General features: G+C 42.6%; 1 protein-coding gene and 1 long non-coding RNA gene across 2 annotated transcripts in view; one reads left to right on the top strand and one right to left on the bottom strand.

Moving 5' to 3' along the window:
- The window catches only part of LOC115637007, a 31,518-nt gene extending 22,313 nt beyond the window's left edge, over positions 1-9,205 (top strand). Inside the window, exons 3-4 of the long non-coding RNA XR_003997134.1 lie at positions 5,167-5,345; positions 9,045-9,205. This is a non-coding gene — a long non-coding RNA (uncharacterized LOC115637007). The remainder of the gene's footprint in view (positions 1-5,166; positions 5,346-9,044) is intronic.
- On the bottom strand, positions 11-27,106 carry GABRD (gamma-aminobutyric acid type A receptor delta subunit). The gene is made up of 9 exons (XM_030537806.1): positions 25,809-27,106; positions 12,807-12,919; positions 10,530-10,597; positions 9,231-9,451; positions 7,464-7,546; positions 4,412-4,549; positions 3,134-3,289; positions 2,370-2,581; positions 11-957 (listed from the first exon to the last, which is right to left on the bottom strand). The coding sequence occupies exons 1-9, from the start codon at positions 25,889-25,891 to the stop codon at positions 658-660; spliced, it is 1,374 nt and encodes a 457-aa protein (XP_030393666.1). The 5' UTR covers positions 25,892-27,106; the 3' UTR covers positions 11-657.
- Between the last annotated feature and the right edge of the window lie 765 nt (positions 27,107-27,871).

Genomic DNA, 27,871 nt, shown 5'->3' with positions numbered 1-27,871 from the left:
CATGCTGTGACTAAAGAAGAGAATCAAAAGTGTTCTAAATACTTCATCCAAGACAAATAATAATTAAAGAAAAACCCTCTGCCTTGCTCTGCTCCTGATACTTCAATCTTGCGGTCTTCACATGTAGAGGTCACTGCCATTTTCCCATCCCCGTTAAACTTGAACTGTCCCACAAATGGCATGACACAGAAAAGCCACTCCCATGTAAAAACATGAGGTCAGTTGTGCTGTAAGAAAGGACATGGTAAGAGTATGGGAATAATCAGAGCCTTCTTATCTGCTGACCTTTGAAAAGGGAAAATAACCAACTGTGCTTTAGGATTTGGTGGTGGCACCTTCACTGAAGATATGTACATGTGACAAATTGTTTCAAGATGAGATGAGGAACAAAGGATCCTTGGATTGTTTGGCAGAGTTTAGTAATAACAAATATATCAAACCAAACTGGTAATGGCCAATTTTCCCCCCTCCCAGTTGTAGCTGGAGTTGATTGTAGGAGCCAAACAAAAATGATACTCTGCTGCATTTGAGAAATATCTTCAGAGCATTGGAAAGCACTTTGACAAGAAATGGACCAATACAGTTTCTTCAGTTACTCTGTACTGTCTGAGCATAATTCTGGCTCACAGTTTACCACTTGGGAGCACGTTTTTGTTCTTACATTGTGTAAGCAACCCAGTAGATAACATTGACTGCTGCAAAAGCTGCTGGGAACACTGCCCTGGCGTAAATATCAATGGTGTCAGCATCGATGGGCTTGAAGAGGGACTTTAAGCCACTCTTTTTCTCCAGTTTAGTTTCTTGCTGCCTCTTCGTCTCTCCAGTTTCGACTTCAACAGAGCCATATGATCCGGGTAGGGTTTTGGGAGCTCGGTGCTGCCGGTTGGAAATGGCCAGTTCCTGGTTCACACCCGCAGCAGAAAGGGAAAACAAAACAATGGCATTCTTCACATTGATCTGCAAATGAAAGAGAAGAACCTCTTATGGCAATCTGCATGGGAAGAGAGTCAGAATACTTAATCAGAGCTAGCCTGGTGGCTTAGTGGTCTGACATGCAGGATATCCAAATGTGATGGACAGTACTTGGTTCCAATGCTAGCAGTGGCTGAGGGAGCAGTGAATGGCTCTGTTCTGCTATGCAGGAGATCCAAGAGTAAATTCTGGTTATAATTTTACATTCCCTGGACTATTGCAGGGGCTTGAGGCCCTGCAGAGGCAATATGCTCAGCCCTGGGCTGGTTCACAAGCGGTATTGATCTGCTCCAAAGAGACTGTTACCCATCTGAAAGGATAACTGATTGGCCTGAAACACAGGGTGGATCCTGTAAGGCTGTGGATGCCCCAGGTAGATTTCAGTAAAGAGCGCAAATCAATTGTATCTGCTAGCAGCTTAGCAAGATTAAGTAATAACAATAAAATAATAAATAATCATAATAAAAATCAAGTCCAGGGATTCACATGCCTGCAGATTTGTGGGGGGAAATTTGCAAACTGTGGATTGTCAAAAGCATTTTTCCCTAATCCATTCATTCTGCTTCATCAACCACTTAAAGGGCATGAAGGGAACAACTGAGCTATCTAGAATTAAGAGGTCCAGGAAGGAATTTCACATGAGCAATTGCTTTGTTTTTGCAACCTGTTGCATAGGCCTACTTTGGAACATAAGTTTTATTCATGCTAAGCAAAATAGGATCTGTCTGGAATCCATTGCACACAATGGAGAATTTAATCTCTATGGGACAACACTGAAGACAATGGGCTTGGTTCTCAGGGTTGCTGAAGCCCTTTTATGGTCCTCTTGTCAGGCAAAGGGCCCATAAGTAAACAGCTACCTGAGAATACCCTTGGGGCGTGGATCCTCCCCAGCTGGTGTAGAATTGGCCCTGCTCCTGGCCTGTGGTGGGGGACATATTGGGGACTATTTGAACAGAGCACATTGGGATTGCTGTAATCTACACCAATGGCTGGATAGGTCTCCAAAGGTGCTGTACACCTCCAGAAAAGAAGGAACACAAATGTGGCTTAAAAGCCCGTTTGTGTCCCTTCCCTTCCACTCCCCCACCCTGTCCCAAACACAGGAACAGAATGAAAATCAGTCCTAACTGCTTGTGGCATGGGGATGATTGGTTACTGGCTCTGTATCCTGGTAATTGTTCTGAGCTGGTTTTGACTTGTACTGCCAACAGGCAACAATCAGCATGGTGGCATTCAGGGGCTGAACACTTACATGGTGGGTTTATTAACTCAGGGAATGACTTTACCAAAGGGCAGCAGAGGGGAATATTTTCTTTGGCTGAAGACAAGGTTATAATGCAGAGTGGTTGTTTTTCAAAGCCTTCCACGGCGCCACCAGCACACAGCTTACTGACCTCTCCACTCTGTTTGCTTGCCTTCATCTTGTCTTTTTGCTTTTTCATGTAGTCCGCATTGAAATGTGCAAATGCATATTCCACCAGAGCAGCAAAGACAAACACATAGCAAATCCAGAAGTAAACATCTAGCGCCTTGATGGCAGAGGCTCGTGGGAGTGAAGATCGGGCACTGACCATCAAAGTGGTCATAGTAAGAACTGTAGTTATACCTAGGAAATAGCATGAGAAGCTTGGCTTAGAGTTCTGTAACACATCCCAATGGTAATAAACAATAACTTCTACCTAGATAGGAGCTGGCTGAGATTTACAAAGCTATCTAGGGGAGGTGGACACCCACTTCTGAACTAGGCACCTGATGCCCAAGGCAGCTCTGTTACCAGACACAGACAGACAGATCCATTAGAACAACCCCTGGGGAGTCTTTTCTATTCTTAGCACCTGCTCCTCTTACTCACGACTTCAGTGGGAGTAAGGGCTGCAGCACTGTCTTTTATTAGTAGTGTCTATTGTTTTTAGGGATACGCTCTAACAGCATTAAACTTTTATTCTCCATCCTTTATTAGCGCATTCTGCCCTGACAGAAGCATCTGCTAGTGAAAGACACTGAAGCATGAAAGAAACTCTCTGAAGGACTTATTGGTTTGCCTGTGCAGACACAGCATTCATAAATGTGCTTCTGTTCCAATTATGGCATATTGGAGATGAACATATGGCCTTCACATGTCCTCCCTTTCAAGATTCCAACACCACAATCTTTTTACCTAGTGACACCCTAGCAGGCACAGCTGATTGGCTGATCCAGAAGGAAACCCATGACATGGCCACCAGTAAGATGGAAGGCACGTAAGACTGAATGATGTAAACACCTCGATTCCGCCGCAGGTGGAAGTGGAGACTGAGCCTGGGAAACTGACCCGCTGGTGGAAAGAGTGGGCAAAGGACAAATATAAAGTTATATGTTAGAAGGTTGGCTTTACAATTACACAGTTAAAATAATATACAAGAATAATGATGCCGATTTGCACTTTTACATCATCTTTCATTCAATGGTCACAAAGGGCTTTACATTAATTAAGTCTCATTAAATCCCTCTGAGGTACCATATTTAGTATCAGCATTGTTAGTCCTAAGAATAGGATCATAGAATATCAGGGTTGGAAGGGATCTCAGGAGGTCATCTAGTCCAAACCCCTGCCCAAGGCAGGACCAATCCCCAATTATTTATTTAGCCTCAGGTCCCTAAATGGCCCCCTCAAGGATTGAGCTCACAACCCTGGGTTTAGCAGGCCAGTGCTCAAACCACTGAGCTATCCCTGACTTGCTCTGGGTTGTATAGTGAGTCAGTAGAAGAGCAAAAAGTAGATTTCAGGAGTCCAGATTCCTAATCCCTTGCTCTAATGACACTATTTCAAAATGTGATCTGCCTTAAGGTTTTTATAATCTGCGGGGGAAAGTCCTACAGACACTAAATTTAGATTTTTTTAAAGATTATGTTAATTTAAAACTAATAGGGAAAGAGCTTGATGGATAAGGGGCAGCATAAATGAGCATTTAACTATATGTAAGAGGACAAAAATCAGCAGGGAAGAAATGACTTCAAGCTTTTACAAACATTGCAATAGGCAGGCTAGTATGTATGTGTACCACTACCCTCTAGTGGATGGAATCAGAACTACTCAACTTGATATCATAAGCACAATATTATTAGGAATAATGGAGATTCTCCTATAGCCTAAATTGCAAATTAGAGCAGGAGGACCTGAGTTCTAGCTCTGCTGTTGCTGTGAAGTGCTGACTGGAAGCCATGTGCAGTAGTATGGCAAACACAAAGCCCAGGATGGCTATGGATTTGTCACAATATACTGCAATGACTACCCAAGGGACCAGCAAAAATGTATGTCTCTTTAGGTACAGGGTAAATAAAATTGTACTGGAAACCAGATGGACACATTAAATTGCTTTCTTAAGAGAGGGGATTGTCTGTTACAGATAGTGGAGGCTGACAGAATGCCTGCAACAAAGACACAATAGTCTGTTACCGGATTTGAAGTTCATCATTTCTCTTGTGAAACGGTAATTAGTGATTGTGAACTGAGCAAGCTGCAGTTTATCCAGCCCATGGATCTCCTCCTGGTTTTCTGACCAGTGGTACACGATATCCTCTGAAGCGTAGCCATCTGCCAAAAGAAGCTGAATAAATGCAAAGATTTGGGGAATAATAAAGATTGATGGGCTCAAAGTGAAACTCAGACGACTCTGCCATGCTGCTCATTATCAATCCCACAGCAAACATGTTGTGTTTCAATCTGGATAACTGAATGTCCTATCAACAGTGAGGTTGCCAGTGACCCAGCCAGAATAGTGCTCCCTCAAAGGGGAGAATCCAGGCTAGCTCACACTGTTCAGAATTTTAGAAGAGCTTTGAAGTGGAGAACACAACTTAAAAATGAGCTTTTAAAAAAACCTAAGAGCAACAGAAAATGGTCATGGTGTTTTTTGTTTACATTCCAATGGAAACAGTTGGAAAACAAACTAATAAAAGAGTATTTCCTTTGCGGTGTTTGCAATCCAAACACAGCAACATTATGCTAAGGCATGAGAATCTGACCACAAATTAAAGCTGAATGAAGTAGTATATTTTCATTATCCAAACTGACAGAACTGCAAAACAGTAACCAAGCAGCAGGAATAGTGAAAAGTAAATTAGACTGTTAATGATTCCTTCAGGTTGAATCATCTAAGGTGTTCACTCATAACACAGGTAAAAACAATGTTTTTTTTTTTACATCTATAGGAGTAGATTCTGTGCCACTTCCAATACTTTTGTGCCAGTCAAGCAAAGCGGATGGAGCAAAGACTGGTCACAACCCCAGCACTGGGGATTATCCCAATGTCATGGGCAGCCATAGAGCCAATGAAGCTAGCCCCTGCATCACCCTTTCTGAAGACCCTGGTGCACAGGACATATCAGAGGTAAAGCCAGGCAAGAAGGGGGAGTGACTGGAGAGTGATACACCACAGCTATCCCCAGCTGTCAGGTGATCCATGGAAGCTACTCTAACTTGTACCCAGCAGCAGCTAACGGCACCAGTGCTCCAAGCGCATGCCTGGGGTGGCAAGCCACGGGGGGGCACCCTACAGGTCCCTGCAAGGGCAGCGGTCAGGCTGCCTTTGGTGGTGTTCTTGCAGGAGGTCTGCCGGTCGCGCGGATTCAGCAGCAGTTCAGTGACGGGTACGCTGAAGCCGCGGGACCGGCAGACCTCCCGCAGGCACAGCGCCAAAGGCAGCCTGCCTGCCTGCCATGCTTGGGGCGGCAAAAAAGCTAGAGATGCCCCTGCTTGTACCTTTAAGGTGAAGGTGAGGCAGGGAATCAGAGTTATACTCAGCCACCTGGCATCTCATTACACCCCTACTGTGCCCTGAAGAAGTTAGACACAGCAGAGAATCTGTTCCCTAACGTGTAACCTGTCAGCATCGCCTTACTAGTGAGAAATGGCTGTCTAGATAGAAATAGAGCAAGGTATCTTGTAACAGCACTAAGAATGGACCACACCAATGCTGCAGGAAGGTGGGAATACACAGTCACCTTGGTTTGGGTTAGGAGTTGCCTAGCAGAAACCCTGCATGTGGAAACAACAGGAGGAAAGTTTCCTCTGGTTTTGCTTTAATATGTTTGTTTTAAGAGGCTTTATTTCTACTTATGTTTATTGCACTGAAATAAAAATCCTCAAATTAAATTAAAAAAAAATCCCTGCAAAGCTTGCCGGGAGAGTGAATTGATTGCTAGTTCATTGTCTGCTGCCTCTGCATTTGCTTATTACATAAGTAAAACTGCAGATTGCTATTTTTGACAGGACGAAAATGTATTGTGGTTAATTGCCTAGAAAACAGAATCAATGCTATAAAAGAAAGAGAGCGACTGACACTCACCCTAGTGTGGCAATGTGTTTGCCCCTGATCAGGTACTCTGCTAGTCCTAAATCTCTGGAAACATCAGGACTCTACTCTACCATTGAAGTAACCACAAAAAGCCAAATTCGCTGCTGTCAATGAGTAGTGCCTGCTTACATCAGCAGTGAATTTGTCCCCAAAGCATTAATGCTTAACACTGATTAAGAGGAGAATGGCTCCTGAGTAGAATATAGACACAATTTATACAGGTTTCCCAAGTAAGCACTAAATAGAATGTCACCAGTCTATGGCCTAGATTCTGACTGAGTCCTGTGTAGGGGTGAGGTGTTGCCAAGGAAAGACAGAGCCCTTTACAGGGTTTAGTCACAATAGCAGTCCCCACACACCTGGAATTCTGCCCCTCTTGATTTCTCTTAGAGAAAAAAAGCCCACTCAGAAATATGCCCTGGGGCTCAGTCTCTCTGTACCCTCTACTTTGTCTCTCAGGGTCTGATTCAAAGCCCACTGAAGTAAATGGAAAGATCAGGGCTGGGGATGGGGCATGGGCATGGGCGTGTGTGTCAGGGGTGCAGGCTCCAGGTGGTGTTTTCCTCAAGCAGCTCCTGGAAGCAGCAGCATGTCCTACCTCCGGCTCCTACACAGATGCGCGGCCAGATGATTCTGCACACTGCCCCATTCACAGGCACCACCCCCGCAGCTCCCACTGGTCGTGATTCCCGGCCAATAGGAGCTGCAGAGCTGGCACGTGCGGTCGGGGCAGCATGCGGAACCCGCTTGATGCCCCTAAGCGTAGGAAACGGAGAGGGAACATGCCACTATTTCCAGGAGCTGCACGGAGACAAGGCAGGCAGGGAGCCTGCCTCAGCCCCGCTGCGCCACCAACTGCACTTTTAACAGCCCGCCAGGGTCCTTTTTTGATCAGGCGTTCCAGTCGAAAGCCAGACACCTGGCAACCCTAATTGTGGCAGTTTTGAACTAGTGCTGTAAGGCTCTATAACCTGATGCCCAAACTTGGAATCAAGGGAATTGGGGTTGGGCCTTATATTTACTAAACCCCAAACAGTCCTTGTATTTGATTGATTGAAGTTAACTCATAGAACCAAAGCTAAGGATTATCTCTGCAGGCTTTCAACAGAACATACACTATAGGCACCACTGTGCTCAGACTTTCGTACTCACAGCTCTCCAAATCCAGCATGCACTCTTGTTCATCCATGGGATACTTGGTAAGGTCCATGTCACAGGCCACAGTTGAGGTAACCCTGCCTCATGCAAAGAAAATCAAAGTACCAGTTACTTCTATTCAGGGAGGGCCGTAGGCTTTCATAGTTTGGCATGTAATTTTCCCCATAATCCAAAGACTGGGTAGGAAACCTCTATTGTTAAAATGCCACTCACCTGCATCTACAGGTGGGGGAACTTGATGGGGCTGGCAGCAACAGGGGGACAGTCTGAGCAGCAAGGGAGGGAGACACTCACCAAGGGACAATAGGTAGCTCCTTCCCCCAGGAGTCTCTGGCATCCACTGGCCAGCTGATTGGCCAGCATTTGCCAGCTCCCAGGATTTAACTCGCTGCAGGGGTCGTGTGGAGCCTCTTTTGGCTCCATTCCAGCAGCCCACTCTACCCATCTGAGTTAGGAATGGGAACCCGGCCTGACAGATACTGCAGGTCTAGCCAATCACCTGCTTAGGGGTCAGGAAGGACTTCCTTCCATGTGCCAGTTGGTGGAGAACCAGGGAGGGAGTTTTTTGCAGCATCTGCAAGCCACAGTGGTTTGAGTTGCAACACGCATGGCACCTAACTGAGGTACTGGGGTGAAGTTGTTTATCGCAACTTACAGCTGGTTTCCATTGTGGTTAAGAGAATAAAATGAATGGTTCCCAGAAGCAAAAGACCTGGGATTTTGGTGATGGGCCTTGGGCTCATGTGACAGGATTAGACCTTGTGACCTTCACACGCCAAGGTCCTCACACTGCTGCACCTTCTGTCCTGCTCACGGCAGGATCTAGGATGCTAAGACCCAGAAAGCTGTGTCCTAGGGGTAGGCTGAGGAGTTATATGGTTATATGGCAAAGAACCCTGTTAACCTCACACTGGAACAAATTAAATGTCTGATGCAGGAGAGTATAGCTGATGGGCAGATAGTGCCTCTTCCCTGTATTCAAGTTTAATAAAAGTTGTGGCCTGCTGCTTACTTCCATGCATGTCTCTGTCCTCATTTTGCTGCCATGCCCACATCAAAAAACAGTAAGACTTTCAAAGCTCTTTAGGCTATTATACTAACCAGTCCTCACAGCACCTGAGGTACAGGAAACAGGTATTGAATGGTTAAATGACTTGTTCAAGACCAGATACTATTAAATAAATAAATAAGCACTATTTTAGAGTTTTGTGAGCCAAATGCATTCTGGTGTAATGTCAATAAAGTTACTCCAGGAATGAATTTGACTCTACAGTTCCAAAGCATTGTGCACAGATTAACTTTTTCTCAGAATACTCCTGTGAGGTGGGAAATGTTGTTATTGCCATTGCACAGATGGGGAAGTTTAAAGCTGAGAGATTCTAGATGACTTGGCCAAGGTCACATAGAGAATCAGTGGCAGAGTAAACAACTGAACCCAGGAACTCTTTGCTCTGTTCACACTGCCTCTTGGGCTGGTGGCTGTAGAACACCCCAATTATAGCAAGATCATGCTCTGTTAATGATGTACTTGTGATTAATGATTACAGGACAGGAAACTTGTTACTGTTTCCACAGGTGCCTTTCCCGTGTAGACCCGGCAGAGAGATGAGGAGTCATCAACAGAAATGCATCAGGCTAATGTGTTTTTTTTAGTTTTTTTAAATGAATGGTTGTATTAAAAAATAATCTAGGGAAAGAGGGTGATTATTTTTTAGAGGCTATTCAAAATGCTAACACGAGAGAAACTCTCTCTCTCTTTACCTGATACTATACAAAATGACTCCATTAGGCTGTAGCCTGATAAGCTTGTTTTCTACAGTCACATCATGGAACCAGGCAGACTTGGCATTTACTATGAACGTATCTGGTATCCAGAGCTTGTCCACAAACCGACTGTCCAAGCCCAGAGTTTCGTTGGTGTGGTTGTAAGACAGCCGGTCGTCTCGCCAGCTCTGATGCAAAAATACTGTCATGGTGTATTCCTAGCACAAGAAAAACCAACAGTTAAACCATGTGAAACAAACACAATGATGATATCTTGGGGCCTGGTCAAATTTCATTGTATTAGTCTGGAACATCTAATAGCTGTTTCCTGTGCACTGGAATATTTTTATACTCTATCAGAATAAAACTGCCTGGACATTTTAATGTGTCTTGTCTGTTTCTACCCACGGATAACTCCAAGCATGTGTTTGACTGTTCTGATTCAAGGGCATTGTCAGGTATGCTATGTAGCAAGAGCTGCATGTCTGTCTGAGACTGATGGGAAGAATCAGGTTAATATCGCTCCTGAGCACCTTTCCTAAGTTGGACCAGTGTTTTTTTTCAATCAGGTTAAAAAAATAAAAGCCCCAAGTGACTGCAATAGAGAGAAGGGATCAGTGATAAGTCACAGCTATAGCTTTAAAAATAAATCTTTCAGGTTCAGTAGGCTACAAAAATGCAGTTGTTCTTTGCAGTTCTTTGATATGTGATATCGTGACATGCTCTAGAATCTAGCCTGTTGTTTTTTTCAGGGGTACGGGCATGGCTGTGATGGTTAAGGGAGCATCCCACAACTCAGTGGCTTTGTAGAGGGGCAAAAAAGAGGCTGAGCTCTGTAGGCCTCTTTCCAGAAGTGTCCAGGAAGAAGTGGAATTGGAGTAGAAATTGGATTTAATTTTTAAAAATAGTTTTCCTAACAATAAGGGCAACATACTTCAGACTCCAACCCTGCCCTCTCCACTAAGCCAGTTTAAATGGGACATACATAGCCAGATCCCTAACTGGTGCAAATCAGTGTCACTCCAGTGAAGATATGCAATGCTAATGTACAGCCGCTGAGGATCTGACCTATGGGCTAGCATGCAGCTGCAAGTCTGCTCTTGATAGGATTTTTCTGTATCAATTTTTCACTTGAAAAATGTAGGACATTTTTTTCTCTCCTTGCCAATTCATTTCAGCTAGTGATCGTTCTATGCAAAACAATCATATATGCCTAATCAATTTTCTATACTTCTCACCACCACAGTATAAGCATTCCCAGCTTTCCCGTCTTAACAAGTTTAAATGGCAACTTACCATGTTAACTTCTGAGATGTGGTCAATGCTAGTTACTTCAATCGCTAGGGCAACATTAACAGGAGGGCCTGAGAAAGAGACATGTTAAATTGAGGAGGATATGGTATGACTATATATGCACTAGCTTTGTCAATCTTTTCATATGGAGTCAGTTTACAGAAGTGAATCCCTAAATATCCTTTCCCCTACTCACAGTTTCCTGAAATAAAATGTCTTAGAACAATGGGTTTCCAACCTCTTATTGTGATGCCAAGTTTCCATAGAAACCCTCCCATCTAGCCATAAAGAAAGGGAGGTTGGTCATGATCTCTGACAGTTGGTGGCAACCCCTTCAAACCATTACACCTACTTTGAATATCCAAGTACAGAAATGATCACCACTTGACATGGACCACAAAATGACTTTCCAAAAGTCAGTTCAGATACCATGGTGATAGGAGTAGTGTAAGAACTCAGGAGAAAACAGGAACTGCTTGTATGCCTTAAAGCCTTCAGCTTTAAGGATCAGTGGAAGTAATTTCTTTGACATTTTCAAAGATAAGAAAACTTCACCCCTTTAGAAAGAAGCTGCTTCAGGTGAAAAATAACATTATGGCTTATGCGAGTGCCAAGTAAAGCTGATTATAAACTGACTGACTTGCTGGCGTATCCAGATTTCTTAGTAGAATTCTTCTGCCCTGGCAAGATGGAAGTTTTGCTTCTATTCATATGCATGCTTTGCCATGTTCATTGGTCTGTGGATTGGGATAGAGTGATCATTTGGAAAGAATGCTGGAAAGGGGGATTGCCCAATGCTATCTAAACACCCTATGTATGTTGTATTGTTGCTGCAACTCTATAAAGATCCAGGTCCACATACATAAACAGGCCACATGGGCATCAGCTGAACTGCACACATGCTCAAAAGGGAAAACAAAATGCCCCTTGAGCTACAGGACAGTCTATAATAGTTGCCAAGTTACTATGTTTAAAATCTTACAGTCTCTTTGCAGGCCGGCCACAAGCTTGTCAAACTGGCCAAGATTTTCAAAACTGACTAGTGGTTTGGGAGGTCTCCATTTTGAGGGGCCCAAACTGAGACACCTTATAGGGCCCTGACTTTCACACACTGCTGAGCCCCTACCTCCTGAAAATCAGGCCCCTTCAAGACATCCCACTTTGTGCACCCAAAAATCACTAGTTGCTTTTGAAAATCTGAGCAACTGATTTTACTTCCTTATAAAGCATTTCAGTAACACGGGGCCCGAAAAGCACAGAGTTATTTTCCTTTTATTTAGTAGATTGTTTAAGGTCGATGACTGCAGACTCACTGGATTGTCTTAAATTCAGAGCACTCCTATGCTTTATATTGTAACCAGGGAACCTGACATCTTGGTATGTTTTTGCCCCAACTCATGGACTCATTTGCTCTTTCATGTGAGAAAAAATGAGCCTGTTTAGGGCCTGATCCAACACTCATTGAAGTCAATGAAAAGACTCCCACTGATGAATGGAAAGGAATTAGGCCCTTTGACTTCAACTTTAAAGGACCTGAACAACACCCCAGATCCAAATGCTACTGAAATTTGCAATGATCTGGGACTAGGTGTGGCTCCAAACTTTGTGGGTTAGCCCTCTCTCATTTTTAATAACGTGTGAAACTTGACAGAATCATCATGCAAGGACTCAGGGGAACATTTTTGCCTTTAGCCCACAATGCATTCACATCCATTGAGTTTTGCTTTGAGCTTCCAATTCAGACAAATGCAAAATCACAAAGCAAAACTCAGTGGAAACCAAGTTTCCCTTACTTTTGCTTTGGAACCAGGTGGAATGGCACAGTGAGCATCGTTTTGACACAATTCTATAGACTGGCCCAGGTGTACCTGAAAGGTTTGGAAACCTCTTGACAAACCTGATCTGAGTTTTGTTTTTATACCAAAGCCGCAAAACAAGAGGGTTGTTCATAGTGTGGGGGAGCAGCGTGATCACTGAGGAACTCTGGCACAGCAAACTCAAATTTGAACTCAAAATTGAAAAGATAACTGGTTTGACGCAGCTTTTAATTGGGCTAGATTGTGAGGTGCCCTGGGACTTTTTGCAAAGGCTGACATAAAAAATAAACAAACAAACAAAAACAATAAAAAAAATTCTTACTGTTATCACTATATCTAAGAGTAAGACATTCACAAACACTTAATTTTATCCAGCAAAGGGCAGACATTCACATCCATTTCAGCCATTAGATTATACAAGGAACACACTAGAAATCAGAAGAGACATAAATCAGACTCTTACCTCCAATTCCAGGCCTGAAATTCCGTGCATATCCTTTCATTAAATCATCCAGATTAGGTAACCAGGATATTTCTATGTTGGAGCCTGTATAATCTCCAATGTCATTCATTGCTCTGGATAAAAAAACCAAACCAAACCATAAGTGTCCAAGCAAGCTTTTAAAACCTCACCATGTGTAGAAAAAAAATAAAATGTACATGTAAGTCTTCTTTTTTTTTCTGCCACATTACTAGAGCTCTGATAAAAGGTAGGCAACTCAGCATGATTGGAACAGTACTGAGAGTTGATAGGAGGATTGTTTCATTAATTTGTGGGGGTGGGGGACAAATGATGTTTAGACTAAAAAAAGAGTGTAGACAAGGCTACAGACTACCTTGGGGACATAAAGTCAAGAACAAATAGCTTTTAGTTTGTTTATTTTTCCTCCTAAATAAACAAAACCAAGGTTTAAAATGACTTGATTTATTTTCTTTGTTGTGAAAAAAAATAATTGAGAAAGCTAGTCACTGGAACCAAACTAGGATCTTGTTTTTAATTCAACTTCCTTTCTTCCTCTAATATGAAAAAGAAATGGGATACATTTCTGTTATTAATGAATCCTGTGGAACCTGCTTATGGAGTGATGTGGAGATAGAGAGATTTGGTTCATGAAGAAAGACCATAAATCCTGAATTGCTTCACTGCATCTTGATATACAAGGTGTAATTCCAGTTGTAGAGAAGATGTGTGACAAACATGACTTGCCATAAGCCGGCTTCAGTGAGTACTCAACTGACAGCATAATAAAGCAACATACTCATATAACAGGAATCTTTAATGCTCAAATTAAACCAAATATACTATAATTATCATATGAATAACAGAGATTATGTGGAAAAAGTAAGAGCACAGGAGTACCAACATACTCAAAGGCCTTAGCTTATTGATGGCCTAGGCACCATCTATCTACCACAGCTAAGAACCATCTAGGTGTTCTTGCTGGGTCAGGAAATTGGGACCTCTGGATTAACAACACAATGTGTTAACACAATTTTAAAGGTCTTAAACTATGTCTATCCTAGGTGCTTCAAGTCATATTTGCTAACTCCAGTTACCTAATCCAATTTTTAAAAGATCTTTGTTTCCCAAAGCCAACCTGACCCTAGTACTAACAACTCAGGCTAGAAAGTATCAAAATGCAAAAATTTTATAATAATTGAAAAAGCAGCCACTGATCTATTCATCCCTCACATAATGATACCATCAGGGGGCCAATTTTGCCATCATCAATTTTTACTCTTTAGGGGGGAGAGGAAATCTATTCCCTACTGGTTAGATGACAAGCGTTAAACTTCACCTGCCGACATTGGTGACTTAATTCCAGGCCTCTCCCTCAAAGATCCAGATCTATCTGGATGTGAAAAAGAATGGAGTTTCTGAGTGGCTCAGTGTGAGATGGAACAGGCAGGAGAAAGGATTAGGAGTCCCAAAAAGAGTAAAGGATGTTGAAAATTCCAAAGGTCCTCTTCCCCTTAACTCTGCCCAGAGAGGTGGCAATAATAGGACAGTCATTTTGTGTCAAGGAAACAAAATAAGTGAGCATATGGTAAGGGCTCACTTGCTAAGCCTCATGGAAGGGAAGAGGTGGAGGAGTCCCAGAAAACTACAAAGTACTACACCTAATGCATTCAGGAATTGCTTCATTTACCACCGAAACGAAGCTACCTCAATAATGGAGCATAGCAACTAACAGCTCAAAGCAACACTACACAACAGTCAGGAGGTGAAGAACATACCCAGTTGTAACAGCAGGGGAGTTCAGGGAAGAAGAACGTAATTCAGCTGGAATAGAGCCAGGAGACTAGTTTTATCATCCCTGCTCTTGTGAAAAGCACAATAGGCCCATGCAAACACAAAAAGAAAAGCACATTGAGGGGATGCAAACTTACGTGACCTGAAATGGCCATCTTTTGCAAAGCTCTGGTCAAAAGGGTGAACAAGTTGAGAAAAGCAGAGAGGCAGCAAAAAGCAAAGTCCTGAAAAGACTATTTTGAAAACACTCTTTGAATGGAAGTTTCAGATTTCTCCAGATAAACAGAATCAGCATTTGATCTCTAGAACTCTATTTTCAGTGCCAGTCGCTAGGAGTTCCCAGGTCAGCTTAAAGTTAATAGGAGTTGCCTGTAAAACTACACACGCACTCAGGTGACAGCATAATCTCTTGAGCCTCTCCTGCTGCTATCAGAAAATTAGTATGAAAACCTTGTTGAAATGGGAAGTATTTGTTAGACTATAAATTAGCAAAGAGATCCTATCTACCAGGGTGTGTGAATAACTCTCAAGTCTCTTAGGGCTGGTCTACACTAGGGGAGGGGATCGATCTAAGATATGCAACTTCAGCTACGTGAATAACGTAGCTGAAGTCGAAGTATCTTAGATCGATTTACCTACCGTCCTCACGGCGCGGGATCGACATCCGCGGCTCCCCCTGTCGACTCCGCTACCGCCGTTTGAGTTGGTGGAGTTCCGGAGTCGACAGGAGCGCGTTCGGGGATCTAGATGAGACACGATATATCGATCCCCGAGAAATCGATTGCTACTCACCGATACGGCGGGTAGTGAAGACGTAGCCTTAGAGACACATGTAACTGGATGCAAGCACCACATCACAGCTGCTGAAGCATTGGTGCAGCTGCTTCCACTCAGCTCTGCAATAAGCACGGAGCTTAAAAAATATTGCTGATAGCAGAAGAGAAACCTTTTAAAATATCGATGAAAGGCTACAGATTAATATACCATAAACAGCTCTTGTCTTGGGACTTATATAACTTTCTTGGAACGTCTAGGTGACATTGACCCACATAGGCACAAGGGTCTTTTCTCCAAACTGTGTCACTTAATGGTGTATTCAGCTCAGTATTTACACTTAAGAATTAGCCACCAGAACAGTTTCCTCTCACCATGGGCTGAACAGGGAATATTTGATTATCCCAGAGATGATGTTCTTGCCACATGTGAATGGAGTTAATAATGTAAGGAAGCTTTGGGATAACAGTGTGTGAATGTAAGCTCTGAGTAACAGAGACATTGCCATCCTGAGTTAACATAGCTGTCAAGGCATAAAGTGACCTTGAAGATGTATGGGGACAGTTATTGCCCAACAATGAAATTTCATTTGCACATAATTTCATTACCTCATAAGGTTAGGGATGCTTGTTTAAATGCATTTATAATATTCTCTTGACACACAGACTCACCTAGCTAGCTAGCTACAGCACCTATCTAAGTATCTCACAGGACTCGCTGGCCCAGATCCTCAGCTGGGGTAAATTGGCATAGCCTGACTTCAATGGAGGCTATGATGATTTATTCCAACTATATTTTTTTCTATTTGCTGGGTCTTGTCACCTGTGCAGCCAGCTCATTTATCTCTATCTATTATCTTTGATATTTCTTAGGTACCTATTGCCTTGGTATTGAAATGCCAATATTTACTTAAGTGAAGTTACCCTTTCACTCACTTACCTGCCAAGACCCAAAGTCAAGGTTCTGCATTTCTCCTGCTGCAGCTGAGGCTGGATATTGCAGCTCAGTGATATTTTTATTTATTTTCTTTTGCATTCCCTGACTTGTTTTGAGTATCACTGATGCTACCAGTTAATACAGGGGACATATGACATCCAGAAGTATGGTCTTGGCAGATTAGCGAAGAAGAGAATAGTTTTTCAAATATGTGTTTCTAAATGTTTCACTTTTTTTTCTTTCCCCTTTTTGGTAATTTGTAAGTCTTGGCCTGAGACACAGACATGGAATCCAGGGCATTGAAAATCCCATGCACCTTTTTAGGGATAGATTTGTCATCCTGTTTTGTGTTTTTAAACAAATGACAGGGTTAACTTTAGAAGTGGCTGCACTCTGGTGGAGGGTGAAGAGATTCCTGCATGCATCCCTTGCTTATCTCATGTGCTTGTCTTTGGGGCCTGATCCATAAGGAAGACAGAATCTGCCCTTCAGGTTTTTGGGTGTACAACACTTTGCGATTGTTAGCTGCAAGATGTTATAAAAATCCAAAGTCCTATATCTACTATTGCATAATGAATCTGAAACATTTAAGAAAACAAATTTTGCAACTCCATTTTCACACTAAAATGTGTTACATGGCTGCCTGGAGAACTTAGCCCCAGATGACTGACTCATCATCAGTCATTTGCTATAACAGAAATAAAGTCATTGTAAAAGAACTGTCAGGAGCATCATCTCTTTTGACAAATAAAATCACCTCATTTTCCCCTGACATTTATTTTCCATAAAAGCTTCAGCATTTACAGCATGCCACAGAGTGGGAGGGTATTATCCTGTGTCAATGTTCTATGGTAGTGGCATTAACAAGAACTAAGACAGCTAAAAGGACAATCTCAGGTTAAAAATGATGGGCCACATATGCCATGCATTTTAAGCAGATTGCAATACATGGAGAATTTTACTTAAAAATCCACAGCACAATATACCACAAAATTAAAAAGGAATCTTAGTCCTATTATTAATAAAGCTTGAGGGTCAGATCCTCACGTGGTATAGGTTAATGTAACTAATGGGTGTAGCACTGAAGTCAATGGAGCTATGTCCACTTATACCAGATCAGATATCAAAGTATTACAACTGAGAGAAATGTTAAGAGCCAATTTGCTTTTACACAACTTGTTTCCTTTTTGAATTTCATTTGACTGGGCAAGGAAAATGAGACTTGTCAATTTCACTTATTTTCTAGTCACTTTCTATTTCTCAGGCACTAGCACAGTGTTGGCTGCTTGGATTACCAACACTGGCAGAGAATATATAAACCTAAACAAACAAAAACTGATTTAATTTTAAAACATTAACAATTAGGTTATTGAAACTGTCTATTCATATTAGATTTTTCTATGAAAAACCTTTATTTTGGTCCTAATCTACATGGTGGTAACCTCTATAACTAATCATACTGTCCAAACAACACTAGATTTTTCATTCGGATGGTGTGGAAGATAAAGGATCAAGGAAAAGAATATAGGAGTTAGGAATAATGCAGCAGAGTCTTTATGCTGGAGTGAACAGGGCTGTAGGCCATGAACTAAATTCAGCCATGGCGTAAGTAAGCACAATTTCCACTCCTGTCAACAGGAATTATACTCGTTCACTCTAGGGCTAAATTTGGCCCTAAATCTTCTAGTCCTCAGAAATCTTCATAATAGCCATTCCCCACCAACATCCAAGTAGGGTATTGTACATAGAATCATAGAAATGCAGGATTGGGAGGATAAGTCATCCAGTCCAAACCGCTGTACTGGACATATAACTATTTTAACCTAATCTAATGAAAAATACTAAGGACTCTTTACTATTTGACTGGATGGAAAACATGGTGAAATTCACATCTGGAGTGACATTCATGCAAGTTCAGAGAACCCACATAAACCCTCCGCACCACACTACAGCCTGCCACGAGAGTGGGGAGGAAGGGGGTGATAGAGATGGCCTGCCAGCAGTGTGATGTGTGGGATACCTCCATAGCCCCACTCCTGTGGCCTTCCCTACACCAGGCCCAGTTTCCTAAGGCTGTGTGCAAGAGCAGAGAAGACCATTCACCCATGATGAGCCATGGGGAATATCTGAGGCCTGAGATGTTATTCATGAATTTCACCTGGAAACATGAGGACTGGCATGGAAATGCAAGCTGGAGAGAATTTGCATTTTATAATCCAAGTAATAAAGATGGGAATAAATGAAACCACCTTCTGCTGATTCAGCAACTTCATTTCTTGACCTAAGCTTTTGTACAGTGTGCTTTGGGATGAAAGGCACCATATAAAAGTAAGCTATTAATTTCTAAAACTCCAGGGACTTACACCAACATGCAATAAAAAAAATAGCTTATCTTTACCCTGCGCCAAGTCAGAGTGGTGCCATGCTGACAGGATGGCAACATGCTCCTGGATAATTTCGCTGGAAAGTTTTCTGCAAGCTGCAGTTCAGGAGAGGGTTTTTTAACCCTCGTTGGCACACTCTCTTTCAGGGCAGCGACTTGCATCAGCACAAATGTGGCGTTTTGCCCTTGCTTGAATACCAAGCAAAGGAAATGTGATCTAAATGAAATGTGTGCACAACTGGTTGGAAACAACGTTCTCATAATATTATCTGTCAAAACAGGAAAAGGTCTCTGGGCGGGTTTGTGGGGGCCAGTCCTGGGTCCAGTACTATTAAACACTTTCATTAATGACTTGGACAATAATGTGGAGACAGCATGCTTATAACATTTGTGGATGACGCCAAAGTGGAAAGTGTTGCTAGCACTTTGCGGGACAGGATTAGAATTCAACATGACTTTCACAAATTGAGAACTGGTCTGAAATCAATATGATGAAATATAACAAAAATAAGTGTGAAGTATTACGCTTAGAAAGAAAAAAATTAAATGTTATAGTGGATCACAAATTGAATGTGCACCAACAACGTGAAGAAGTTGAAAAAAAGGCTAATATAATTCTAGGGTGTATTAACAGCAGTGTCCTATGTAAGCATGGGACGTAATTGTTCCACTCTACTCAGCAAGGATGAGGCCTCAGCTGGAGTACTGTTTCCAGTTTTGGGTGTCAAGTATCAGAGGGGTAGCCGTGTTAGTCTGGATCTGTAAAAGCAGCAAAGAATCCTGTGGCACCTTATAGACTAACAGGAACGTTTGGAGCATGAGCTTTCGTGGGTGAATACCCACTTCTTCAGATGCATGCATCTGAAGAAGTGGGTATTCACCCACGAAAGCTCATGCTCCAAAACGTCTGTTAGTCTATAAGGTGCCACAGGATTCTTTGCTGCTTTTACAGTTTTGGGTGACACACTTTAAGATGTGTGGGCAGTCGTGGGGCCGGTTTTGTTCAACATCATCATTATTGATCTGGATGATGGGATGGATTGCATCCTCAGCAAATTCACAGATTACACTAAATTGCAGGGAGGTAGACACACTGGACGGTAGGGATAGAGTCCAGGGTGGCCTAGACAAATTGAAGGATTGGGCCAAAAGAAATCTGATGAGGTTCAACAAGGACAAGTGCAGAGTCCTGCACTTAGGATGGAAGAATCCCACGCACTTCTACAGGCTGGGGACTGACTGGTTAAGTAGAAGTTCTGCAGAAAAGGACCTGGGGATTACAGTGGACGAGAAGCTGGATATGAGTCAACAGTGTGCCCTTGTTGCCAAGAAGGCTAATGGCATATTTGGATGCATTAGTAGGAGTACTGCCAGCAGATTGAGGAAAATGATTATTCCCCTCTATTCGGCACTAGTAAGGCAACACCTGGAGTATTGCGTCCAGTTTTTGGGCCCCCCACTACAGAAGGGATATTGACAAATTGATGAGAGTCCATCAGAGGGCAACAAAAATAAGTAGGGGGCTGGAGCACATGATTTATGAGGAGAGGCTGAGGAACTGGGCTTATTTAGTCTGCAGAAGAGAAGAGTGAGGGGGAATTTGATATCAGCCTTCAACTACCTGAAGGGGGGTTCCAAAGAGGATGGAGCTCGGCTGTTCTCGTGGTGGCAGATAACAGAACAAGGAGTAATGGAGTCAAGGTGCAGTGGGGGAGGTCTAGGTTGGATATTAGAAAAACTATTCCACTCGGAGGGTGGTGAAGCACTGGAATGGGTTACCTAGGGAGGGGGTAGACTCTCCATCCTTAGAGGGTTTTAAGGCCCAGCTTGACAAAGCCCTGGCTGGGATGATTTAGTTGGGGTTGGTCCTGCTTTGAGCAGGGGGTTGGACTAGATGACCTTTTGAGGTCTCTTCCAACCCTAATCTTCTATGATTCTAAGAAAGTTGAGGACAAACTTGAATTGAGAAAAAGTCCAGAGGAGAGCAACAAAAATGAAAAAAGGTTTAGAACACTTGATCTGTGAGGAAGAGTTTAAAAAAAAAAACTGGGCATGTTTTAATTTTGAGAAAAGAAGAAGGAGGGGGAACCTGATAACAGTTTTCAAATATATTAATGGCTGTTATAAAGAGGATGGTGATCAATTGTTCTCTATGTCCACTGAAGGTAGGACTAGAAATAATAGTCTTAATGTGCAGCAAAGGAGATTTAAGTTAGACCTTAGGAAAAACTTTCTAACTGTAAGGGCAGTTAAACGCTGGCAAAGGTTTCCAAGGGAAGTTGTGAAATCCCCATCATTGGAGAGTTTTAAGAACAGGTCAGTTAAACACTTGTCAGGGAGTCTAGGTTTACTTGGTCCTGCATTAGTGCAGTGGGCTGGACTAGATGACCTCTTGTGGTCCCTTCTAGACCTACATTTCTATGATACTTTGATGGATGCAATTAGTGGTTCACCATGGAAAAGAGCCTCATTTTTCTTTCTAGAAAAAAAAAGTCTAGTTTTCCTCTCTGGTAGGGAAAGACAATTTAGCCCTGTTGAAGCAGAGAGAAAGCTGATGTTTATGGTTATTATACAAACTTGGGAAAACTACAAAGCCCTTCAAATAAATATTCCCAAGAAATGCAGCTCTCCTGGGGGTATAAATACAGCCAACAGTGGGGATGTGGGTAACATATACATCTAATTCAGATGATGTGTTTCTCCAACCAGCTGCAGAATAAATGCATTTTCACTAATGCAGCATGGTTTATCAACTGCAATATTGCCTGCTTCTTACTATCTCCTGGGACACTCCTTGAACATATTGAGTCAAAATTCCCTGATATCAGTGAGCAAAAGACTTGGTAAATATTTCAGTTAAGCCATGCGGGATTGAATGCACTGTTCAGTGGCTGCTGAACAAGAGAGAGAGAGAGATAGGAATCTCAGTTACTCTCTCCAACACAAAATGCCCAAGCACCTTTTGCAAGTCAATGGCCATCAGCAGTGCTGACTTTAGATCACACTTGTAGATAGGTCACGGTAACCCGCACTAGTGGCCGTGTATGCTCATTAAAAAAGTGGTGGGGAAAATTTCTCACTCCCTGTATCTCTCCTATTTCTTTTTTAAGTCACCCAACCAGCCTACGTTCTACACTGTCTGTGGGGAACTGAGCACCTGAAATGGATATTTTCAACTGAAAGAATCAGTCTGTTAATAGCTGACTGTGTGTGGTCCAGAGAACTGGTATGGAGGTAAATTTGTTTCATTTCAATATAATTTTATCTGCCATTTTTTCCTGGAAAAAGGCCTTTAAATATCAGGCAAGATCAGTGAATGATCTAGTCTGTATAAGGCTCCAGGATTATCTAGAGTAATATGTGTATCCTTTCCATCTGCCATCCTTGACTCTAAGTAAAGCTAACTGTAAATATGTTCCATATTTTAAAATGTAATTGAAAGAGCATTAAGATTAATTCATGGCAACCTTATGAACATCAAAGTCTTTATTTCCATTTCTCCATGAGTTTTAAGCTGCATGAAGTAGTCTACTCTTTGAATATATTTCACATGTGCAAGCCTCTCTTCTCATCACTAGGAGTAAAAGGTTGAGAGATGTACTATTCAATAGGATCTTAATTACATACAAATAGAATTATTTTTTAAACAAGTAAAAAAGATTGTGTGTCTATTTTTAATTAGAGAATTAAAGACTATTTCACTGGAGAGTTACAGAGTCAGGGGCCTTTCAAACCTTTGAGCATGACATCTGCATGACTCCTATTAATAGTAATTGGAGTAAGTACTGCACATGAATCTCTCCCACTGCAAGAGAAGACATCTCACTATATTTTCTTTTAATGCACCTCAATTATTATTTATTTGCATTAAGAGAACATCTACAATGCGCCAAGCTCTGTCCAAGCACATAGGAAGCTGCAAACGAATACCAATATTGCTAATAAACACAGTGGGATAGGATAACCTCAGCCCTGGTATAAGTTGATGCAACTTCACTGACTCCAAGGCTGAATTTGGCTCATTGATTTCTGTCAAATAGCACAAGTAATGGAGACCTTAAATTATACCTGTTTTGAGCATCTTATTTAAGATGGCACTTTCTGAACATTATCTAAGCATGAGCAGGCTATGAGTGCTTCCTTAAAAAACAAAAAATTGATGATAGTTCTGGTATTTAACTTTAAAGCTGGTCCTTAGGAAGCCTTAACTAATATTGTGGTGTTTAGGATCTTCCAAACACCACTTTCTTTTTAATAACCTCTTGCTCTACAATCCATGGAATCTGTGGCCAGAGAGATGTATTCTTTGGCATCCCTGCAGTCATTATGATCAAGGCATCACATTTAAAAATCAAAATTAGATCAATAAAGAGGAAATGTAGCCACCGATAAAATTTTACATTTTAATCTCAGAGTATGAAACTACTAGTAAAATATATCCTAGCTAAAGCACCTTCTACCATACAAACCTGTGCATCTCTGGCACAGACGGTAGAAGGTGAAAAGTATACTCTTCTTGAGGCCCTTACAAGATGAGTTATTGCAAGTGGCCAAGGGATATGCATCAGTCCAAGGGATTAGAACAGGACCCTGAGGTGACAATTCACCAACACTGGTTAGCATACACAGAATTTACGCGCATTTGCACAGGACTTCAGCCTGAGGATTGTGCAGCCTTAGTCCCACATTTCTCCATGAAGCTCAGTTGGATAATGGGATTTGGATAAGAATAATGCTAAATATGCATTTTAAAAAATGCTTTAATTGATTTTTAAACCAGAAAATAAGTTAGCATGTCATTGCGTTTTTAAAATAAGGAAAAGGAATCGCATCACCTGTAAAGAGTCTGGTATGTGTAAGTTTGCTGCTTACAGATGCTATAGCACGAAGAATTGTCTTCAGAACTTAGAGCCTGACCCAAAGCCTCTTGAAGTTTATGGAAACCTATCCACTGATTTTAGTGGACTTTGGGTCAGGTCCTATGTGAACTCAATGGAAACCAGTTTCTGCTCGGTTGTAAATAATGATTCAATAACCCAAGGGCAACTTTAGACTACATACATTAAACTTTATTTTGGTTAACATTCAGCAGTGAAATTCTTCTCCTTGTCCAGCCTTGAAAAACAAGTGGAAACTGGTTTGCAATATCTGATGCTCGGCTCTAAAGGTTCACCAGCCATGTTAACTTTCATTGGTTTCATGGTTCCCACCCAAAAACTCAGGAATGCAGATTTCCATTACAAAAACTTTGGGCTCAAACCTGTCAACATTTACATATCACTAATTTTACTCATTTGTGTAGTTCCATTTAATTTAATATGAGTAAAATTATTTACAGGCTGGTTTCCAGGATTATTATTATCTGTATTATTGTCTGGTTAGGGTGCGATACACCAGGTGTCCATGAAGCCTTTTTTCTTTTCAAATACAGCTCATCACTTCATCTGCAATGAGAACCCTATTCTAAGTGATCTTTCAGAAGATTGCACTGTACTAAACACAGTAGCATCCTTTGAACTCAGAGTCTTTTGCTATTAGCAATTTTAGATAAAATAAACTGCTAACATCTTTTGAACACAGAATATTAAATCTCAAAAGCTAGCAATTGTATTTTTCTAGCTGTTCCCTTCCTCTGTTACAAAGTATATGTATTTCTAACAAAGAATTCATCACTATTGTGTCATTGTAGGAAGAAAGCCAAGTAACTAGGCAATTAAACCAGTAATAAAATAATTTATGTAACAAATTATACATTGTACACATCCAGGCTCTTGCTATGCCTTGAAACAGATCCTGAAGTCACAGGCTAGAGAAGAGTAATTGCTTATTTATAATAATAATACTTTGCACTTGTACAGCATCTTTCAGCCAAAAATCTCAATGTTATCCTAACTGTATAGGTGGGGAAACTGTGGTATTGAAATTATGGGCAGATTCTGACACCCTTATACACCTAATGAGTACCATCTTACTCTTTGCATGACCCTCTTAAGACACAGGAATGCGTGAGAAGTAAGATATTTGTGTAAATGTATCAGTATTTGGCCTTTGGTACCTTGCTCAAGGTCATGCAGTTAATCAGATGCAGGACTTTGCCTAGCCTGACTCCTGTTCTAACCACTGGATCGTCCTGCTTCTCAATAAAATAATAAAACCTCAGCAAATAATCCCAAACCCCACAGTAACCATGTTCCTCTGTGCACAATCGCCACTTGGCCTTTATTCCCCCCATCTTGAAGCCCCTCAAATACAAATAGGCATATCCACTGTTTTTGAGGAGCGGGGAAATCCCCTCCCAAGGCTCCCTCCCTGGAAAAGCTTGGGCATTGCTTTTAGATGTCCTGAACTAGATCTCTCTCTCTTTTAAAGATTTCCTCCCCCTTCTGCGGTCTTTGCATAACCACGGCAAGCTTTCTCCACTTTCAGCCTCCAGATCCGTGGAGAGTATATAAAGAACATCGCAAATTGGATCCGAGCTGGTTGCCTAGCTAACACCGTCGGAGTGAACGTAACTAACAATTGCATAGATTTAGCCCTACACTTCTTTTTTTAAATGGGTTTGCTTTGTTTTTCAAAATTCTCTCTGAGCACTCTCCCAGCCCTCTGCTGCTCTCCCAGGGCCACATGCTGGCTGGAGCCCCAGGCCTGGAGTGAAGCCCTTTAGCTAAAGCTTTGGGCAGAACTACAGTGCATGCCTCTCTGCAGTCTGTTTTTTGTTATGTCTGGGGAGGCTAGTCACCAGCCATCGATCTCCAGTGAGCAGCCGAGTTTTATGGCCAAACTGCAGGGGTTGCTGCTTTTTAAACAGGGACGGAACTATCCCGGGCCTGTGAAATGCCATTAACTGTAGAGATTGCCTCCAATTTAGACCAAGTGCCCTAGAGATAAGCCTTCCCCAGATATCCTGTTAACGGGATTCCCACTTGATTAATCCGGGACGCTGCTGCTCAGCTGGTGGAATAGTGATAAAAGTAGGGCACCTTGTGACAAACTCTCCAGTCGAGACCCACTTTCCCTGCCAGACAGAGATCCGCAGCCCACGAACTCAGGGTGTCCTTGGCAAAGGGGGATAATGACACATAAGTAAAGACCCTGGACCCCCCACCCCCGGTCCTTACCTGATACACCTGTGCTGCTGGGTGCACAGCAGAACCAAGGACGGTAAAATCCAGATGAGAAATTCCATTTTAGTCCCAGGCATTAGACAGTGGCAAGCAAAACCCTGGTTCTCCTGCTGTCCTGGAAGCGCCGAGGAGGCTGCTGTAGCGTTACCATCCCTGCTGTGTTAAGTTGAGGCTCAGTTTGAAGCAACGTTGTTGCTCAGCAGCAGCCCCCACAATCTTTACAGCCGCCGAGACACATGCAGGCAGGGCGAGATGGGGAGCAGGGTCAGCCCTCCTGGTCTCCTCGGCTGCGCCCCGTTCCCTGCCTCATACCAAGGACAGGAAAAGTGGCATCCCGGCTTGACAGCTGCCCCTCTGTCCCATCCTCACTCGCGGCTGCTTTTCAGAGGCTCCTTCCCAGCGGATCTTCCACCGTGCAAAGCTGGTTGCCGAAAATAACCTCTGAAATTACAGACTTGATCATAGCACGCGCAGGAGGAAGCGAACTACAAATGCTCATCAGCTCCTAGAAGTGCCCCTGTGCAAAAACCAAAACTAAACACAACGATCGAGTCCAATCTCAGGACATAGTGGGACCCGTCCCTGGAGCAGCAACCAGTCCAGGAGCTGCTCGGAGTGAGATTAATGCACGTTTTAGCCGGAAAAAGCGTGGGTAAACTGCAGGAGTTGTGTGTGTGTGTGTGTGTGTGTGCGCGCAGCACGGTTCCCTCCCCCTATTTCCTCCGCACCGCTCCCTGCACAACTCCAGGGGCAACAGCAGCAAGCGCCTGCCCTCTGCAGCACGGAGATTGGAGGAGGGAAATGAGCAGGGGGATTTAGCCCCGGGAAAAAGGGGATTTTGCAGTTGCAGGGACTTTAAACAAGTCACACACAGAAAGTACTAGCAAGAGCATGGGCTGCAGAGCTAGCGTTAGACAAACTTCTGCCTCATCCCTGGCAGGGCTAGGGGGCTGCTTCCCCGAGATGAAACATGTTGGGTTACTACATTCATAGGCATGACGCGGCGCTTAGAAGACTCCGGACCATGATTGCCCCAGGGCTGAGTTCTCAGATGACAAGAGCTCCCTAGGGTCACTGAAAGCCACAGTTCAAACCTGCTCCTGCAAACTCTCGGGGGCCCCTCTTTGCTGTTAAAGGGGGTTGATCCAGTTGAGCGGTCTGCTGGGGGGACATTGTCCAAATGCAGTTGGGAAGTTTGGTTCTCACTGGCTCTCTTCGCAGGGCAAACTCGGATGTCAGGTATGAAAGTCCGCGTTTTCTCCGCCGCACCTCTTCTCCGCTGGACTGTTTGGCTGTCGGAAGAAGGGGGAAGCAGCACTATGGAGGGAACGTTTTAAAGAACATGTATCAGTAAGCACTAGAAGGCAGGAAGGAACAGAATATCCAGATACTTTATTCCGATATTTTTCCAAAGGACGACTGGGGAGAAGGTTTTTCTGTATTCTTGCTCGTACCATTCAATACTAATATTTTATATAGAAAGCAAGAGAGGGAAGTAAAACAATAGCCCTGAAGGGACCGAGGATAATATCCACTCATCCATCCATGCACCCACATATGTGTCTGACGTGTGTGTACAGACAGGTATTGTATATTAAAATGAGCAAGGGAGGACATATGTAGGACTAACGTAGCTTTCGATTTTCTTTCTATTCCCTCCCCCGCCCCCCGTTTGATTATCATTCTCTGCAGCTAATGCATCCTGGGAAAGAAAACACCTAAATTTACATCTAATGCTTAACTGCGTTGCTTTGGCTGCTTTTAAAAAGATCTTGAAAGCGGTTTATGATGGGGAGGAGAAATCAAAACATTCTTTTATGTAATCTACAGGGTAAGATTTCGCATCAGTTAATACATATGGATAGGGAATAAACACAGATTTACATCTTTCAGACGTTCATTTTTCTATTTTTCCTTGTCTTACATATGCTTGTCTACCTGCCTGCCGTTAGTACTCTTTTAGATTCTGCTTCTCTCCAAGGCTAGACAGTTACCATCTACTTATTTTACTAGTAAAACAAGCACACAGTTACAATTATATCTCCTAAGAACACACC

The sequence above is a fragment of the Gopherus evgoodei genome, chromosome 18, assembly GCF_007399415.2.
Source record: "Gopherus evgoodei ecotype Sinaloan lineage chromosome 18, rGopEvg1_v1.p, whole genome shotgun sequence".
NCBI lineage: Eukaryota > Metazoa > Chordata > Testudines > Testudinidae > Gopherus > Gopherus evgoodei.
The sequence above is the reverse complement of the archived record's forward strand: the minus strand, read 5'-3'. Positions and strand labels throughout refer to the sequence as shown.

Excerpts from the sequence above, each read along its gene's own strand:
- GABRD (XM_030537806.1), bottom strand. The coding sequence starts at position 25,891 with ATGCCTGGGACTAAAATGGAATTTCTCATCTGGATTTTACCGTCCTTG. Across the intron at positions 10,598-12,806 it reads TTTCAGGCCTGGAATTGGAG|GCCCTCCTGTTAATGTTGCC; the intron begins GTAAGAGTCTGA and ends TCTCTTTCTCAG. Across the intron at positions 958-2,369 it reads CAAGCAAACAGAGTGGAGAG|ATCAATGTGAAGAATGCCAT; the intron begins GTCAGTAAGCTG and ends TTTCATTTGCAG.